Source organism: Cebidichthys violaceus, unplaced genomic scaffold, assembly GCF_023349555.1.
Source record: "Cebidichthys violaceus isolate CVI_PGR_0920_01 unplaced genomic scaffold, fCebVio1.0.p SCAF_707, whole genome shotgun sequence".
NCBI classification, from domain to species: Eukaryota; Metazoa; Chordata; class Actinopteri; order Perciformes; family Stichaeidae; genus Cebidichthys; species Cebidichthys violaceus.
The window spans coordinates 1-16494 of record NW_027176936.1 but is presented as its reverse complement, the minus strand read 5'-3'; the positions used below and the strand labels follow the sequence as shown (position 1 = coordinate 16494).

The 16494-nt window shown below is 41.9% G+C and overlaps 4 protein-coding genes across 5 annotated transcripts; 3 read left to right on the top strand and 1 right to left on the bottom strand.

Moving 5' to 3' along the window:
* The first annotated feature begins 341 nt into the window (after positions 1 to 341).
* Positions 342 to 2593, top strand: LOC137891840 (ubiquinol-cytochrome c reductase complex assembly factor 5-like). The gene is made up of 2 exons (XM_068736634.1): positions 342 to 646; positions 2074 to 2593. The coding sequence occupies exons 1-2, from the start codon at positions 493 to 495 to the stop codon at positions 2160 to 2162; spliced, it is 243 nt and encodes an 80-aa protein (XP_068592735.1). The 5' UTR covers positions 342 to 492; the 3' UTR covers positions 2163 to 2593.
* LOC137891836 (mimecan-like) lies at positions 2295 to 4525 on the bottom strand. Of its 2 annotated transcripts, none has more exons than XM_068736630.1 (6): positions 4357 to 4525; positions 4189 to 4258; positions 3836 to 4000; positions 3557 to 3759; positions 3145 to 3252; positions 2295 to 2811 (listed from the first exon to the last, which is right to left on the bottom strand). In XM_068736630.1, exons 1-6 carry the CDS (start codon positions 4453 to 4455, stop codon positions 2641 to 2643), a joined length of 816 nt encoding a protein of 271 aa, XP_068592731.1. In that variant the 5' UTR covers positions 4456 to 4525; the 3' UTR covers positions 2295 to 2640. The 2 variants fall into 2 exon arrangements, with proteins under 2 accessions (XP_068592731.1, XP_068592732.1); XM_068736631.1 differs by having other exon boundaries at positions 3160 to 3252; positions 4357 to 4523.
* Positions 4526 to 7580: 3055 nt separating this feature from the next.
* LOC137891838 (14-3-3 protein beta/alpha-1-like) lies at positions 7581 to 12658 on the top strand. Its single transcript, XM_068736632.1, has 6 exons — positions 7581 to 7730; positions 8826 to 9127; positions 9254 to 9377; positions 9903 to 10066; positions 10516 to 10611; positions 10702 to 12658. The coding sequence occupies exons 2-6, from the start codon at positions 8834 to 8836 to the stop codon at positions 10756 to 10758; spliced, it is 735 nt and encodes a 244-aa protein (XP_068592733.1). The 5' UTR covers positions 7581 to 7730; positions 8826 to 8833; the 3' UTR covers positions 10759 to 12658.
* A 75-nt stretch (positions 12659 to 12733) lies between these two features.
* On the top strand, positions 12734 to 15966 carry LOC137891839 (polyadenylate-binding protein 1A-like). Its single transcript, XM_068736633.1, has 4 exons — positions 12734 to 13030; positions 14093 to 14297; positions 15128 to 15321; positions 15847 to 15966. The coding sequence occupies exons 2-4, from the start codon at positions 14105 to 14107 to the stop codon at positions 15964 to 15966; spliced, it is 507 nt and encodes a 168-aa protein (XP_068592734.1). The 5' UTR covers positions 12734 to 13030; positions 14093 to 14104.
* The last annotated feature ends 528 nt before the right edge of the window (positions 15967 to 16494 follow it).

The window sequence follows — 16494 nt, the reverse complement described above, 5'->3', positions numbered from 1 at the left end:
ACAGACATAACATGCGTGTTTGTGTCATTGCTCTAATGCTCTGTTACCTTACTATCATAATTATATTTTAATATTGTATATAAATATATAGGTTACTTTGCATAAAAGGGCAGACTGCCACCAGAAACACTTTTATTTATTTATTTCTCTTACTCTATAGAAAAACAACTTGAGCTGTTTTATCTATTTTCTATATGTATTTAATTTAAAAACAAATTAATTTATATTTTATATTTTATCTTATTTTGTTTGCATTTCCGTGTTTTAATGACGCACATCACAACCGGATGTGACGTCTCTTCCTGGTTGCGTTCGTTATGTAGTCCGACGTCGCGCTTCCGTCGGCTCGTGTCTGAGTCTACACAGCTCCGCTCTGTTTGCGTTACTCCGGGCCTCAAAACGAGCGCACCCGCTCCTCCCGTCCGCTGCTCTTGAAGCAGTAGAGAGGACACGTTCCCTGCAGCGCTGAAGGCTGTTGAACATCTACGGACGATGTTTCATAAGAGTGATACAGTCCGCTATCTACTGAGCCTGGTTCCGGGTAAACAACGTCTCGGGACGTACAGGTTCCTCCCCGTCTTCTTCTGCATCGGAGGCGTCATGGAGTGGATCATGATCAACGTGAGGATAGGAAAGGAGACTTTCTGTGAGTATACATGCACACTGAGTGTGTTTGATGACGGTGAACACTTGAACACTTGAACACTTGAACACTTGACATGTTGCTTGTTCCAGTAGCTCTGTTTACTGTTAGGACAGGTTTAAGATTTAACAACCCTTCATGACCTTTCACATGTCCTCAGACCTCCCTCTGCTCCTCACTGCCAGGAGGAACAGTGAGAGAAAGAAAGAAAGAAAGAAAGAAAGATGGCATTTTAAAGACACACAGTACAGACACACTGCTGCTGACAGGGAAACAAAGGTCACAATATAACTTGACTGAGTAGAGGATGGATGGATGGATGGATGGATGGATGGATGGATAGATACTCTATTCATCTCTTATCAGTGTGATCTTCTATAGTGAGTCCCTGATGTGACTGTGATACAGGAGAAGACAACATACTGCACATCATTGTACTGTGACCACTTCAAAGTACCCTTCCTTTCAAAATACTACATGAGTACGAGTTTGTACATTTGGTGATGGACTCACATGAAGTGGTCCTCCTGCTGTAAACAGTGAACATTCACTCTGGTGAACTATCTCTGCTGAGTCAGGCCTGATTCAGTCTCTTTGTGTCTTTGACCTCTTTACGTGTGTGTGTGTGTGTGTGTGTGTGTGTGTGTGTGTGTGTGTGTGTGTGTGTGTGTGTGGAACCTAGAGGTTTTGTATTTGATGATCTCTCTAAACCTAAGTTAGTTTTGTTGCTTAAACCTGAGTTGTGTTCCGTGAAGACGGAACTTTATTTTGAAAAGACTGTATTCATGTAATGACACGAGTTTCTGAGGAGCAACTTTTCACACACTTAGTACAGTGTTTACCCCTGAACTGTAGTGGAGTAGAAGTACTATAAAGCAGCATTAAAAAGTAAAGTAGAAGTACCTCAAATGTAGTACTTTGGGACAGTACTTGAATACTTTCCACCACTGCACACATCTGTTGTTATTGCACATGTGTGAAGCTGCACCTGTAGAGAGTCCAGTTAAAAAGCTGCTCTCACTGAACCGTAACCATTTATTCCAGATGTTCTTCAGGAGAACCACAATGAGTCCAAGTCCTCTCGTGTTAAAAACAAGAGGAGAGAAGCTGTCGTGTTCTGAGGCCTTTCAGGGACAGGAAATTGTTTTCGTCTTCAGAGGAATGCATCTCATTCCTCAGCTTGTTCCCGTTAGTACGGCTTCCTACTGCACTCTGTTAAATATCAGAACTGAACTCCAGCTGTTTCGGTTCTCCGCGTCCTGGTGTGAACCTTTTTGCTTGAGAAACGTGGCTCAGTTCCATTCAGTGCACACTAGCTCACCATAATGGTATGCAGTCATATTCACATTATTGATCACTTCCTGCAGCTTTAACAGCATCAAAGCCGTCTATGTTTCAAGTGTCCCATTCAGTCTGTTAATTCTTTCCAGACGACGTCTACCGAAGGAAGCGATCAGAGCGGGATTACCAGCAGAAGATAACAGATGGTCTGGTTCCTAATGAGGCGGCAGCCAAGTGAGCGCCGGTGGGATTTAAAGTGGACTAAGGACACGTTGTTGGACTCGCTGACTTGTTTCCTACAGGCTGGACTCTACTTCATAGTGTGTAACCGTATCAGTTATGAAGGAGTCAAGAGTGTGGAAGGCTGACGGAGAGGCATGCAAGTTTATCTTTAATAAGAACTTCATTTTCAGAAACATTAGCAGTAACAATCATCTCAACAATGGTCTCATATGGACACATTCACAGCATGCCCAGACTAAATGTCTCAACTAGATTGCAGCAAAATCAAAGATACAGAAATGAGTGTTTGTATGTTGAGACATCAGAATCTGTGCAACATCATCTAAGAAAAGAAACAGCTTTAACTCTTGTTTTTCTGTAATTATGACTTCTGTCTGCTTCTAAGAGCGCGTACACTAGAGCTGATTAAATGTAACATAAGAGGTGCTCCTTGTGACTGGTCTACTGCGTCTAAAGCATGCTGTCGGTTACTTTCAGTTGTCCCATCCGATAGGGAGCGACTGCAGACAGATGAAGCTGTTGGGGTGCTCCGACAGCTCCACGGGGTTCCCGTCCAGTCTCACCTCGTCCATGTTGGTGCGGATGTAGTGGCTGGCGTTGCCTCTGCAGAACGTCTCGTCTGTTATTGTGGAGATCTTGTTGTTCTGCAGAACAAACACACAATAGAGAAAACTAAAGCTTCCCCGGAGCTTCTGAGAGTCACACGTGAACTTACTGCAGGTGAACTTACTGCAGGTGAACTTACTGCAGGTGAACTTACATGAAGGTGAACTTACTGCAGGTGAACTTACTGCAGGTGAACTTACTGCAGGTGAACTTACTGCAGGTGAACTTACATGAAGGTGAACTTACTGCAGGTGAACTTACATGAAGGTGAACTTACATGAAGGTGAACTTACAGCAGGTGAACTTACATGAAGGTGAACTTACATGAAGGTGAACTTACATGAAGGTGAACTTACTGCAGGTGAACTTACAGCAGGTGAACTTACATGAAGGTGAACGACGTGCAGAGACTCTGGAAGTTGAGGCACCACTGCCAGTTCATTGTTTCCAAGGTAGAGATATGTCAGTCTGGTGAGTTTCTGCAACAACAAAAGACTGTTTTAGAATCTGAAATTAGAATCTGAAATTTAGAATCTGAAAAAATGAAATGAATATGAATTCTTAATTAAACCTTAAATCCGTGTCTAAATGCATTTACATTATATATGTATCCATCCTGCGCTTTCACACACGAATAGTCAGAATATATTCATGTATTGAAATACATCTCTCTCTTCTACTTTCACCAGCTTTATGTTTCATTGCTTCCATTAATCGCACTCATGTCTCCATTGAGGCCGCTCGTTGTATATGTAGTCGCATGCATCGTGTCAGCTGACTCACGCTGAACGCGCTCCCCTTCACGCCCTGGGTCTTCAGCCAGTTGAAGTTGGCGTTGAACGACACCAGCCCTCCGGGCAGCACGGGGAGCTTCGTCAGCCTGTTCTCTGCCAGAGTGAGCTCCTCCAGGTGAGGGAGTCTGGAGAACGCTCCGTCCTCTATCTCTGCGATGAGGTTCCCGGTCAGGTCGATTCTCTTCATGGTGGCTGAGGGACAAACACGGAGGAAGTGAGCTTGAACGATGACATCACTGAACACGTAACGATCACCACTCTTACTCACCCGTGTCTGCAAAGTCTTGTTTTCGTATTTTCCTGATTTTGTTGAAGCGTGCGTAGAGGTACGACGTCTCCTTCGGCAGCGCCGGGACGGCGGACATCTGCGGGGTCACCTCCTCGCAGTACACGGAGCCGCTCAGACACACGCACAGCAGGCAGGTGGGCAGCTCTGGAAAGATCAGCGGTTCTATCATCACCTTTGAAAAGCTCCACTAGACGGTTCATGTGAGGACACTCATTACATAATGTGGAGCTCTAGCTACACTCACACACATTGAATTCACTGAATGCCTCAGAAGTGTTGCATAAGCGGCTTTGAGACTGTTCAGAACTTGGACGTGTCTAACCGGACCGTACCGTGGGCTCTTGGAGCTGCTGGGTCGGTGTCTTGAAGGGCTTTAAAGTTTGCAACCTTTGCGCTGTATTTCTGTGAAAAAGAGAAATCTTAATAACTCTTCTTTACATCATAACTACAGACTATTGTGCATTTCCTCCACCCTGCTCAAACCCATACAGATGGTTTACCTTAGGCTTTCTCACGTCCATGTTTTTCTGTTTTGCTGCAGAAGACAGCATCCACGGCAGCACCACAGAAGTCAGAAGTAAAGTCCTTAGTTGCATCATGGTGTCTCAGTAGCTGAGGAGAGCGTCCGTCTGCTGCTGCGATCAGACCTTCATGTGAGCACAAATGTGTTTTTCCATCCAGTTTTTATTTTTTGTATTAAGCTGCCAGTCTGCTGCTGAGTGAGGAGAGGAAACGGACTTTAACTCAACACATGCTGTCAGTGGTCAGAGGTTCTAGAGACACTGTGACAGACAGACAGACAGCAAACGTGTTCATATTGAGCACAACGTGACGAATAAATACACGTAATGAACAATGCTTTTAAATTTGACTTTAGCCAACTAAATAATGTTTAACTGTAGAGAATATTTAGAATGTTTAGAATATTCAGCTTCATGCTTCAGTTCAAATAGCAGCTCAGCAGCAGTTCTTGTTGTCTCTTCAGGAGATGCTGTGACTCTACTTCTGAAGGAATGTTTGTCTTTTGTTTGTTTATTAATTGTGGAGGAGTGCAGCTGTAATCCATCTTTCTGCGTTATGATAAAACATTTTAGCATTCTAGCAACTGAACAGTTACAGAATGTATCCTGAACAGGTTCCATGAAGTGATCCGTCTTTGTTTCCTAACGAGCAGGTTCCATGAGGTGGTGTGTCTTTGTTTCCTAACGAGCAGGTTCCATGTTAATCAGACAGCGATCATCATCATCTTATGAGAGGAGTCCAAAGCTCACATGCTTCCTCTTCTGCAGAGATAATAAACTACTACGATTACGATCACTTATTGTCAAAATGTAGAAAATAACAATTATCGCTGAAACTATTAGTGGATTCATTAATTAGTTGATAACTAATCACCTTTGATTAACGCTCCTTCATAAGTCCTGTTTATGCAGAAACACTCAACATTTGTGCTTCTCAGATGTGAGGATTTCCTGTTTTTCTGTCTCATTTCATAACACATTGAACATCTGTGGGCTCATTATGTAATGACATTGTATAAACTATGATTCATCTAAACAAACAGCACTATTGTTGTATGCACTCAGGCACAGATCAAACACAGAGCCTGCAGGAAGCTGTCATACGCTGTAAAGATGTTCTACCTCTTCTTCTTCTATGGCGTGTGCTCTTAGAAGATTTATGATGTTCAAGCCCAACGATGAACATCTGCTGAAGTGTCCTCGAGCAAACTGCAGACTGACCTTTACCTTTGATCTTGCTGTGTATGATGGGAGCAAAAAGCAGCGTTCTCACACGTATGAAGCGTCTCAATGACTGATATGTTTCAGAATCAGAAACCGTTGATTGTCGAGGCACATTGCACATACAAGGAATGTGTCAGGGCGGGTGGTGCATAACACGGAACAATAACAGTCAACACAGTGCAAGAAAGAGAAACATATTCAAATGTACAATAGAATATGAAATAAAGTGCTCGAGTTGTTCCTCTGATGTTCATGAGCTCGTCTCTGGTATCGCAGCAGAAAACAGTGTTTACAACAAAAACAACACAAAACAATGAGCACCAAGTCACCAACCCACCAACACACCAAGTCACCAACACACCAAGTCACCAACACACCAACACACCAAGTCACCAACACACCAACACACCAAGTCACCAACACACCAAGTCACCAACTCACCAACACACCAACTCACCAACTCACCAACACACCAACTCACCAACACACCAACACACCAAGTCACCAACACACCAAGTCACCAACACACCAACTCACCAACACACCAACACACCAAGTCACCAACACACCAAGTCACCAACACACCAAGTCACCAACACACCAACACACCAAGTCACCAACACACCAAGTCACCAACACCCCAAGTCACCAACACACCAACTTACCAACACACCAACACACCAACTCACCAACACACCAACTCACCAACACACCAACTCACCAACTCACCAACTCACCAACACACCAACACACCAAGTCACCAACACACCAAGTCACCAACACACCAACTCACCAACACACCAACTCACCAACACACCAACACACCAAGTCACCAACACACCAAGTCACCAACACACCAACACACCAAGTCACCAACACACCAAGTCACCAACACCCCAAGTCACCAACACACCAACTTACCAACACACCAACACACCAACTCACCAACACACCAACTCACCAACACACCAACTCACCAACACACCAACACGCCGGGGCAGCTGTCTGCCACCTCACAATTACAACCAATAAGACGCTTCCAATGTCCAAAATAGTTTATATAGTTATATAATGTGTGACGGTTCTCATGTTGAAGCAGACATAATAGAAATGAATAATGTCAATAATGTACGAGTTAGAAGCAGCTACATTAAGATACATAGATACTTTATTAATAGATACTTTATTAATATATAGATACTTTATTAATAGATACTTTATTAATAGATACTTTATTAATAGATACTTTATTAATAGATAGATAGATAGATAGATACTTTATTAGTCGATAGATACTTTATTAGTAGATAGATACTTTATTAATAGATAGTTACTTACTTTATTAATCCCGCAAGGGGACATTTTTTTGTTACAGCAGCAATTATGGTAAAGGCAAATAAAAATAAGAGTAAAAATATCAAATGAAAATATCAAATATCAAATGCTCAATATATACAATAAGAATAACAGTAAAAATATTAGATATAAAAATGCACAATATATAAAATGAAATAAAATAATATAAAATTAACTAACTAAACAGTAGTGTAACGATTTAACCAAACAATATCCATTATTCACTTTGAATACATTTTAATAAATAAATAAAATCCTATAAATGAACCGTTTACTGTGAAAAAATAGATTATGAGAATGTGACATAAGCACACCCAGTATGTGAGCTGTTGAGTATCTCTGTTATACATGTTGTATATATATATATATATATATATATATATATATATATATATATATATATATATACATATATATATATATATATATATATATATATATATATATATATATATATATATATATATATATACGTATATATATATATACGTATATATACATGTATGTATATATATACATATATATATATATACACAGATGTGTGGTGAGGAACGAGGAAACAGAAGTGGTCAGAAGTGGTTGTGAAGCGGAAGTGGTAATTACTGCCCTGAACGACGACACGGAGGACGGAGGCTGAATTGACCAGAGAGAGAGAGAGAGAGAGAGAGAGAGAGAGAGAGAGAGAGAGAGAGAGAGAGAGAGAGAGAGAGCGAGAACGAGAGAGCGAGAGAGAGAGGAAGAGAAAAAAAGCAGGACTTAAAGTCGCCAATATTGTAAGTGTAATAACGTCGTACTTATACAAAGCGCATTAGCATACTATATATTTGCACGAGGAGCTCAATCTTAGAACAGCCGTGCCATCGTGTCCAGGTTGAAGCCGTCACGATAACGGACCGAGCTCGCGGAGGTTTGTTGAAAGGCAAGTGGGTTAGCGCGCGCTAGCTAGCTGCTAACGCTAGCGAGCTAGCAGCTAACGCTCGTGAGCTAACGGACGGACGGATTCCATGACACTTTTTGTTCTGACAGGCTCGCTCATCCTGGGCGGGCCGTGATATACAGCTGTTAGAAAATGAATTAAAACGCCAAAAGCAACGTTCAGACATCCCAGTAGAATATTTGTATATTCTGTTCATAGTATTTTAAAAATGGATTGCCAACACCCTAACCGTGTATTTAATTGATTTATTTTAACAAACGAAAGTCAGCCGTTGGTCACGCTGGCCTACTAACCGTTATCTAGCTACATTAGACGACGCTAGCTTAGCTAACTGTTAGCCACTCCACTAACAAATAACGACAGATTAGCAGCAATATAACGTTATCTAAGCCTGTTAGGTCGCTAATGTAAATGGGGAGCAAAACAAAATTGTGAATCAGATCGATCGCGTTTACCAAAGCTAACGTTGGTATCAGTTAGCGAAATGTACCATGCTAGGAACATAAGGGGAGGGCATTAAAAACCCAAGTGTCGTTTTAAAACATCGTTCCTCAAGCCAGGAACCCGTGTGTGTGTCTCACATTTGGTATCATCGTTAAGACGCCCAGACTGTTGATTCAGTCGTGATTAGGTTGATGACGGTGGTTAGAGACGATAAAGGATCTATCAATCTGACGGTAACGGCAGCTAGCATTAGCTAGTGATGGTTGTGTGGTTGACCCACTTGCCAATGGGCCCAGTTCGCACTGCTTATCCTCACTTTCTATTGGATGCAGTGTTTCCTGGTCTACCAGGCAAAATAAAATCAGTTCATGACACTCAATGTACAAACACAGAAATGTCCAGTGAATGGACAACGTGAGAGCTGTCTTGTCTTTTGATTTAACTGCACATAACCTGTACTATTTGTATTTCTTCTTCCCTCCCCCAGTTTAGAAAATGGATAAGAACGACCTGGTACAGAAGGCCAAGCTCGCTGAGCAGGCTGAGCGCTACGACGACATGGCTGCAGCCATGAAGTCGGTGACGGAGCAAGGTGCCGAGCTGTCAAATGAGGAGCGCAACCTCCTCTCCGTCGCCTACAAGAACGTGGTGGGAGCACGCCGCTCATCCTGGCGAGTCATCTCCAGCATCGAGCAGAAGACCGAGGGCAATGACAAAAAGCAGCAGATGGCACGTGAATACCGGGAGAAGATCGAAGCCGAGCTGCAGGAAATCTGCCATGATGTGCTCGTAAGGGATTTCTTGTTTTTGTGGCGAATACAAACAGTCCCAAATTCATACACTTGTAAAGATAGTTGCTTGTGTGTCATTTAGCCTGATCAACACACAACTGAGCTATTTAATTGTTGTTTTCAGGGGCTACTGGACAACTTTCTCATTAGCAATGCAACTGCTGCTGAGAGCAAGGTATTCTATCTGAAGATGAAAGGCGACTATTATAGATACCTGTCTGAGGTTGCATCTGGGGATACTAAGAAGGGTAAGTGAGGACATGGTCAATATTATGAATATGTGCTGTAACAATGTACTTAAAGCTGCATTAATGTAAATGATATAATAACAATGGGTCAAATAACTATTAAAGGGTCCCACAGAGCATTGCTGTGCAGTCCCTCTCAGCTCTACGTGGCCCAACGACGTCTGTTTGATTCCCTCTCACTACCACTCTTATCCACTTTGTTTCCAGCAGACAGCAGTTGACATACAGAGGGCAAGCTGTCAACGTTGGGCCACTCATAGCGAACACAGTGGAGCATTTAGCACCTAAAGAGACAGACATTTCTCAGGACATAGTAGTGACTGAAACAAAGATAAAGGAGGTTAGGCAGACACAAAGATTAGTCCAAATAAATGATGGTGTTTCTCCCTGTTTGACAGTACAGTATGCCACTGTTTGTTGCTTGTTTGGCTGCTCCCAGGTGGCCCAAAAAACACTAAAACACTGCTTTAAAATGTCTTTTAAATAGTCAAGGTACATTTTTTGTTCATATTTTTCTGCCTAAAGATACCGTGGACAATTCCCAGCAGGCGTACCAGCAAGCTTTTGACATCAGCAAGGGGGAGATGCAGCCAACACACCCAATCCGGCTTGGCCTGGCCCTCAACTTCTCAGTCTTCTACTATGAAATCCTCAACAACCCGGACCAGGCTTGCGCTCTGGCTAAGGGGGTATGAACTGAAGCCTAATGTCATAGTTTTGAGACCGTTAACTGTAATTTGAATTGAACACAAACATCATAAATGGCCAGAAATCGTGGGTACATTTTCATCACTGGTGCCCATCTATCTACCGAGCATCGGTGAGAAGAGGTGCCTGCGAAGAGCCCAAAAATGATTACAAGATGATACCCATCCAGCCACAGCCTGTTACCGGTTATTAAGTATCAGCTGCCGAACCACCAGAATGCAGAGCAGCTTTAGTTTGGTTTTCTTTTTGGCGCTACGAACTGCATGTCATTGTGCAACCCTGTGTTGTTCAATGACAATAAATTAACCTTGTACGGTTATTTTCTTTAGTGCTGACCAGCTCAAAGAAATGTTCTGTTTTGCATAGTTGGTGCAAGGATGCTGCTGGATTACTTAAGTTTAAATAACAATTTGCACTCTTTGTATTTCAGGCGTTTGATGACGCCATCGCTGAACTCGACACTTTGAACGAGGATTCTTACAAAGACAGCACCCTGATCATGCAACTACTAAGGGACAACCTGACCGTGAGTTTTTCTTTCCCCTGCCGATTGATCCCGGTGTTTAACTCAAAGTATACTCAATAAACTGTAACGTCTCCCTGTCTCTGTTCACAGCTGTGGACATCAGAAAACCAGGCAGATGAGGGAGAGACCGGAGACGGGGAAAACTAATGGAATTGCACTGTTAATCCACCTACACTCTTATCTTAAACACAGACAGCTTATATACATGCCCCCCACTCCATCAGCTCCTCCCACTTCTGTATGACAAGCAGCCTGAATTGCTCCTGACCAACTAGTTTACCCCTCTCAGTTCTCTGTGAGGTGACAGGGTGATTTTCAGTTAGTAGATTCAGTCACTTTGTGGAAACATGTTGTATTGATTAGTGAGTCCATGTTGCTGTTGTTTTTGTTGGCGTTTTGTGTGTGTGTGTGTGTGTGTGTGTGTGTGTGTGTGTGTGTGTGTGTGTGTGTGTTTGTATGTAGTGAGAGAGCAAGTGTGAACGGATATGACAGTGTGTGTGTGTGTGTGTGTGTGTGTGTGTGTGTGTGTGTGTGTGTGTGTGTGGTCTGGGGTGGGAGGGGGGGTTGTTGTGAATTCTAATCGTCCTTCCAAATCCCTTTGTCCCAGCTAGTTTGTTGTGCTTTTTATTTTATTTTTGTTACTTTCTTATTTGTGATTCCTCATGATATTTACAGGTTTTATTGTATGGTAATTATACTGGCAGTTGATTTCCACCAAACACTGTGATGGTAGGCGTACCATTTGCTTCACAACCCCAAAACAGTTATTTTTTTGTTTTTGTTTTTTTTGTTTGTGTTTGAATTTCCAGGCACACTACAATCCTGTATTAACAACCAACTGCGATTCTGCTGTGGGCTCATACAGAAGGGAGGCAGGCTGTATTGTGACACTGACATCTTGGTGTAATGCTCCTTGATCATGTTCACAAATTCACAGTTTCAAAGTTTTAAGGGACCCCTTAAATTGTCATGTTAGATTTGTTCAGACATTCCACATTATTAGGCTTTCGGAAAGGCAGTGCTCCGTTTTTATTTTATTTTATTGTTTTATTTTATTTTTTAACTTTAGTATGGATTGTCATTGTAGTTTTACTCACTGTTCAGGTGCTGCTTGATCTCAGTACAATGAAAATTGTATGTGCGTAAATGTGGTTCCATGTATTTTGCAAGATTGACTATCATCTGTATGTAAAACCTAAAGTAACCTTTTATTGATGTTAATTGAGAAAAAAAAATGTCTTACCACACTGTATCAACCCTGCTTGCAAAATATTCCTCTTAAAGCGGTTGTTTTCTCCAACAAAAAAAAACACAAAAAAAATCTGTGCCTGGCTTTCTCTGCAGCCTCTGGCAGCATCTGCTTGTTGTTTTTAGAAATGTCAAAGGGAAAGAGTCAGACCAGAACTCAGATAGATAAGTCCTGATGTCAGTTTCCACCCAGGTGCATCGCTGCTTCTTAAGGATAGCTGGCGAGAACGGTCGCCTCAAAAATCAGGTCTATTTTGAAGGGGGCAAATTTGGGAAAAAGTCCCAAGTCATCACTTTTTTGGAAAGAAGCTCAGTGTCACAATACCATTTATCACCACTACATTCCACATATTGTAGTTGAAAGACACCATTCCACACCATAGCTGACAGTCTGTTTACTCTGACGATGCTCCAATGAATTGAAATAATCTTCTGTTGAGGGAAAAAAAAAATCCATGTCAGTTTATTATTATGCTTGATGAAAATGCAGTTAGTGAATGTGGAACGAAGCCTGTCTGTATATCAGGTATCTACTTGCTTTGTTTTTACTGACAAGTCTTATGGCTAAAAAAAAATTTGCTTCTGTAACAGTCTATTATTACCCAGTGCACACACGTGGTTGTGAAGATTTTAGAATAGCTCTAAAAAAAAAGCAATGACGAAATGGAGATAAACAAATGGTTGGTGTAATTCTAGCTTTGTGTTTATGTATCTTAAAACCATTCTAGTTTCACTATACATGTAAGAAATAGGAAAGTGTCAAAGACCATTCAGTGAAATAAAGTTTCGTTTAAGATAACGGGCTAATTACGTCTTCTTTTTTTGTTCACAAGGAAGTTTAATATGATTTAGTAGTTAATAAAGACAGTTTTGAAGCTGAGATTTGGTGACTAAATTGTGGAAGGGCTGTGATTTTATTTTGGAAGAAAAAAATAAGAGTTTTAGCCCTCGATGTGTGGGAAGTACTTTTCATCGCGGAATGATCACGCCAGTCGACCTCTCTGGCCCTCTCACAGCTTAATTGAAACGACTACGCGCGGAGGGAGCGCTGCAGGTGTTCCACGGTCGTAATTAAACGAAAACGACGTCACGTCGTCCATGTGGAAACGAGCCGCTACACTGAGACTAGTATCAACAGTTATCCGGACAGCGTTAGCTATTTAAGAAAGCCGTAAGTAACCTTCATCTTAAACCAGTTTTAATCGGCTTCTCTGTAGACTGAGAGTTGCTTCAACTGCCGCAGATGTCGGCCAACTTTCAATGTGAAGCGGTCGAAGAAAAGGTGTGCCGTTAAAGTTGAGCTCGTTTTAACTTTAGCTAGCTTAAGTGTGTTTTTGCTAGCAAGTCAGTTAACGTTAATCTTTTACGACCCTTTTTAATTTGGTCACTTTTCTGTAGTCATATCCGGATTAGTTTATTTAACTTCTGACAGAATTAGTTGATAAAACTTCGGTAAATGTTTAATTTGTGTCAGACGGTTTTTTTTGTTTTTTTTAAGATCGCGGGACCTTTTCACCTCTCCAACGTTTAGCCACGCCTCTTCTCGAGCATTTAGCCACACCCCTTCTCTCCACGTGATTATTAGCATACTTCACTTTTGTATTTACTTTAGTAACCACACATGGTTTATGTGTTCACATAGTTGGCTAAATAAATATTTATATTATATATTATAATATTATATATTTATATATTATATTTAAACTCTACAGACCTAATAAACAAGTTGTGGTGCAAATCATCGTGATTCGGATCATATCACGGTTTTACCAAAGATAACAATAACAAGTGCCGATTGTTGACCCATATGAGCCAGTACAGATATGTGTTGTTGTTGTTGTTGTTGTTTTTGTTTTGATGTTGCAGTTAGTATACAAGCCTCTAGACAATTACATTTTTCAGCACCATCCACAAAAATGTTTTGTTTTGTCGGTGTAAACTGTCAAAAAAATGCAAAACCTGCAAAAACCAAACCCTTTGTTTGCTGGTTCTGAATGTAAAGGAGGTCGCAGTGGAGGGCGATCAGTTTGACTGTTACCGCCATTTTAGACTAACTGAGTCTGTGAAGGTAGAAGTTGTTGCTCAGCTGTTTGTGAAGGTTTGCATGGGATGTAACTTTGTGTACCTAATAAAGTGGCTACTCAGAGGATGTAGTCTTTGTGTGTCAGCTTGTTTATTGTTTTAACAAGTCATGCAGTGTAAGACTCATAACATTCTTTCTTTCTTGAACTAGCTGTCAGCCAAGATGAACAGCAGTGCACCGTCGTACCCCCTCGCCTCTCTGTATGTAGGCGACCTGCACCCCGACGTCACGGAGGCCATGCTCTACCAGAAGTTCTCTCCTGCCGGACCAATCATGTCCATCCGTGTGTGCCGTGACATCATCACCCGCAGATCTCTGGGATACGCCTACATTAACTTCCAGCAGCCGGCGGATGGTAACGTAGCCGTTTTTGTTAAAATGTAAAGATGCAATAAATGAAATGGACGTTCTTAAATGTTTCTCAAAGGAATGCTCTGGACTGTGTCACCCTCTGTGGATCCACTGCAGTGGTCTAGAGATAGGCATGGGCCTAAAAGCAGGATTAAGAGATGAATCAAGTGTAGAAAAGGGTTGATGTTGTCATGGTTGTGTAGGGATGAGACTCCAAATGGATCAGCTGATAACAATATCAGAATAAGTGTTGTTCAATAGAACGTGTTTGATGTTTATGTTAAACTAGTATTCAGCTGATATCTTCAAAAAATGAATTGCCACTTCTTATCACGCAAACACTAGAACCCTATCCTCAAGTGATGTCGCTCAACCAATCGGATTATTCTGTTTTGATAAAAGGAAGTTGAATGTGACTGAGGGTGTTTCTCAAAGTCAAGGAATGGATCCTTCAGCGATGCTACGACATTGATTCGCACCGAAGGACCGTTCCAATCCTACCGAGGACAGAGTCCTTCGTTTAGGAGACTTTGAAGGATACGTGTGTATCCTACGCGCTCCTGAAACACCCTCAATCCTCTGTGCACCGTGCGTTTCCTCTCCCCTCAATTGGAAATAGAAAACATGTTGGTAAACGTTTGTTGAGTTTTAATGGAGTGTGTTTTACAGCTGGTGAGTTAAAATTACCGGAGTTCATTCCGGCATCTTTGAGGAGAGCATTTGTACATTTATGACTTAAAATAATTGAACTTTGTGATTGTTGTAGTATTCTTCTTCTTCTTCTTCTCATCATCATCATCATCATCATCATCATCATCATCATCATCTTCTTAGCGGAGTGCGCCCTGGATACGATGAACTACGACGTTATCAAGGGTCGGCCGATCCGTATCATGTGGTCTCAGCGTGACCCGGGACTCAGGAAGTCTGGCGTGGGAAACATCTTCATCAAGAACATGGACGAGTCGATAGACAACAAGGCGCTGTATGACACCTTCTCAGCCTTTGGCAATATTCTGTCCTGCAAGGTGAGTGTCCTCGTCATCCTCTTGATTCCTGACTGCGTGGTTGATGCTCTCATCTCCTACATGATGTGTTGAGATTACTACTCATTACTGTGTGTGAGTAGTAATCTCCTACATGATCTTTTTTATTTTTTAAAACAGGCCAACATCATTAACTAACATGTTCTAGTTATTATTCTGCCTTGAGAACCGGTTCCACAATGTGTCAGGACTTGATCAAGAATCGGTTTAACGAGCGCAAGTGATCATGGTTTTGGTGTCAATCAGATTTTGTCAGTTCTCGTCTCAGGTGCGTTGGTACAGGCGTGTTTTTAAGGTTGGGGGGGGGGGTAACGTCACAAACGAATGTGCAAATTGATTCAACTGATAACCGGATGAAGCTGAAGTCTCGGTAGGCGGCCGGCATCTCTGAGCGGGATGGAGCACGGACTGCTGATGCACACTCATTTAACTTAGAATACGAGGGCTTTTCTTCTTGCTGCAGAAGCTCCGTAACGGTCGTGTCTTTAAAGCTCTTTGTCTGCGCAGGTCGTTTGTGACGAGAAAGGCTCCAAAGGTTATGGATTTGTTCACTTTGAGACCCACGAGGCTGCAAACCGGGCCATCGACACCATGAACGGGATGCTGCTGAACGACAGGAAAGTGTGAGTGAACTCAAAACAATCTCAACAGATTGGTAAGAACAGTACGCTGAGGCAAAGAGTAGTGCAGAATATATATATATATATATATACACACACACACACACACACACACACACACACACACACACACACACACACACACACACACACACACACAGACAGTGTGTGCGTATATATGCACGTTGAGTATATGAGCTGTACATTAACGCTGGATGACTTCTCCATGTTTTCTTGCTCAGTGTAAAGACAGGTAAACATTTGGAATCTGGCATTGTCAACCCAAAGGCCCATTTTCTGGGGGAAACATGTCAGTTGTCCCTGCTTAGGTCAGTGAATGAGGAGGATCTGTGTGTAGGTCTGTTGTCTGTGTGTGTCGTGACTTTAGGACTAAGATCATCAGAACGTCAGTCCGTACAGAGAAGGTTTCCCTTCATGATGGGAGGAGAAACATTCATATCTGTTCTTAATGTTGTCTGCTGAGAAGTAATCTTTGTTGTCTCACTGATATCGTTGATGTTGTGTTCTTGATGTT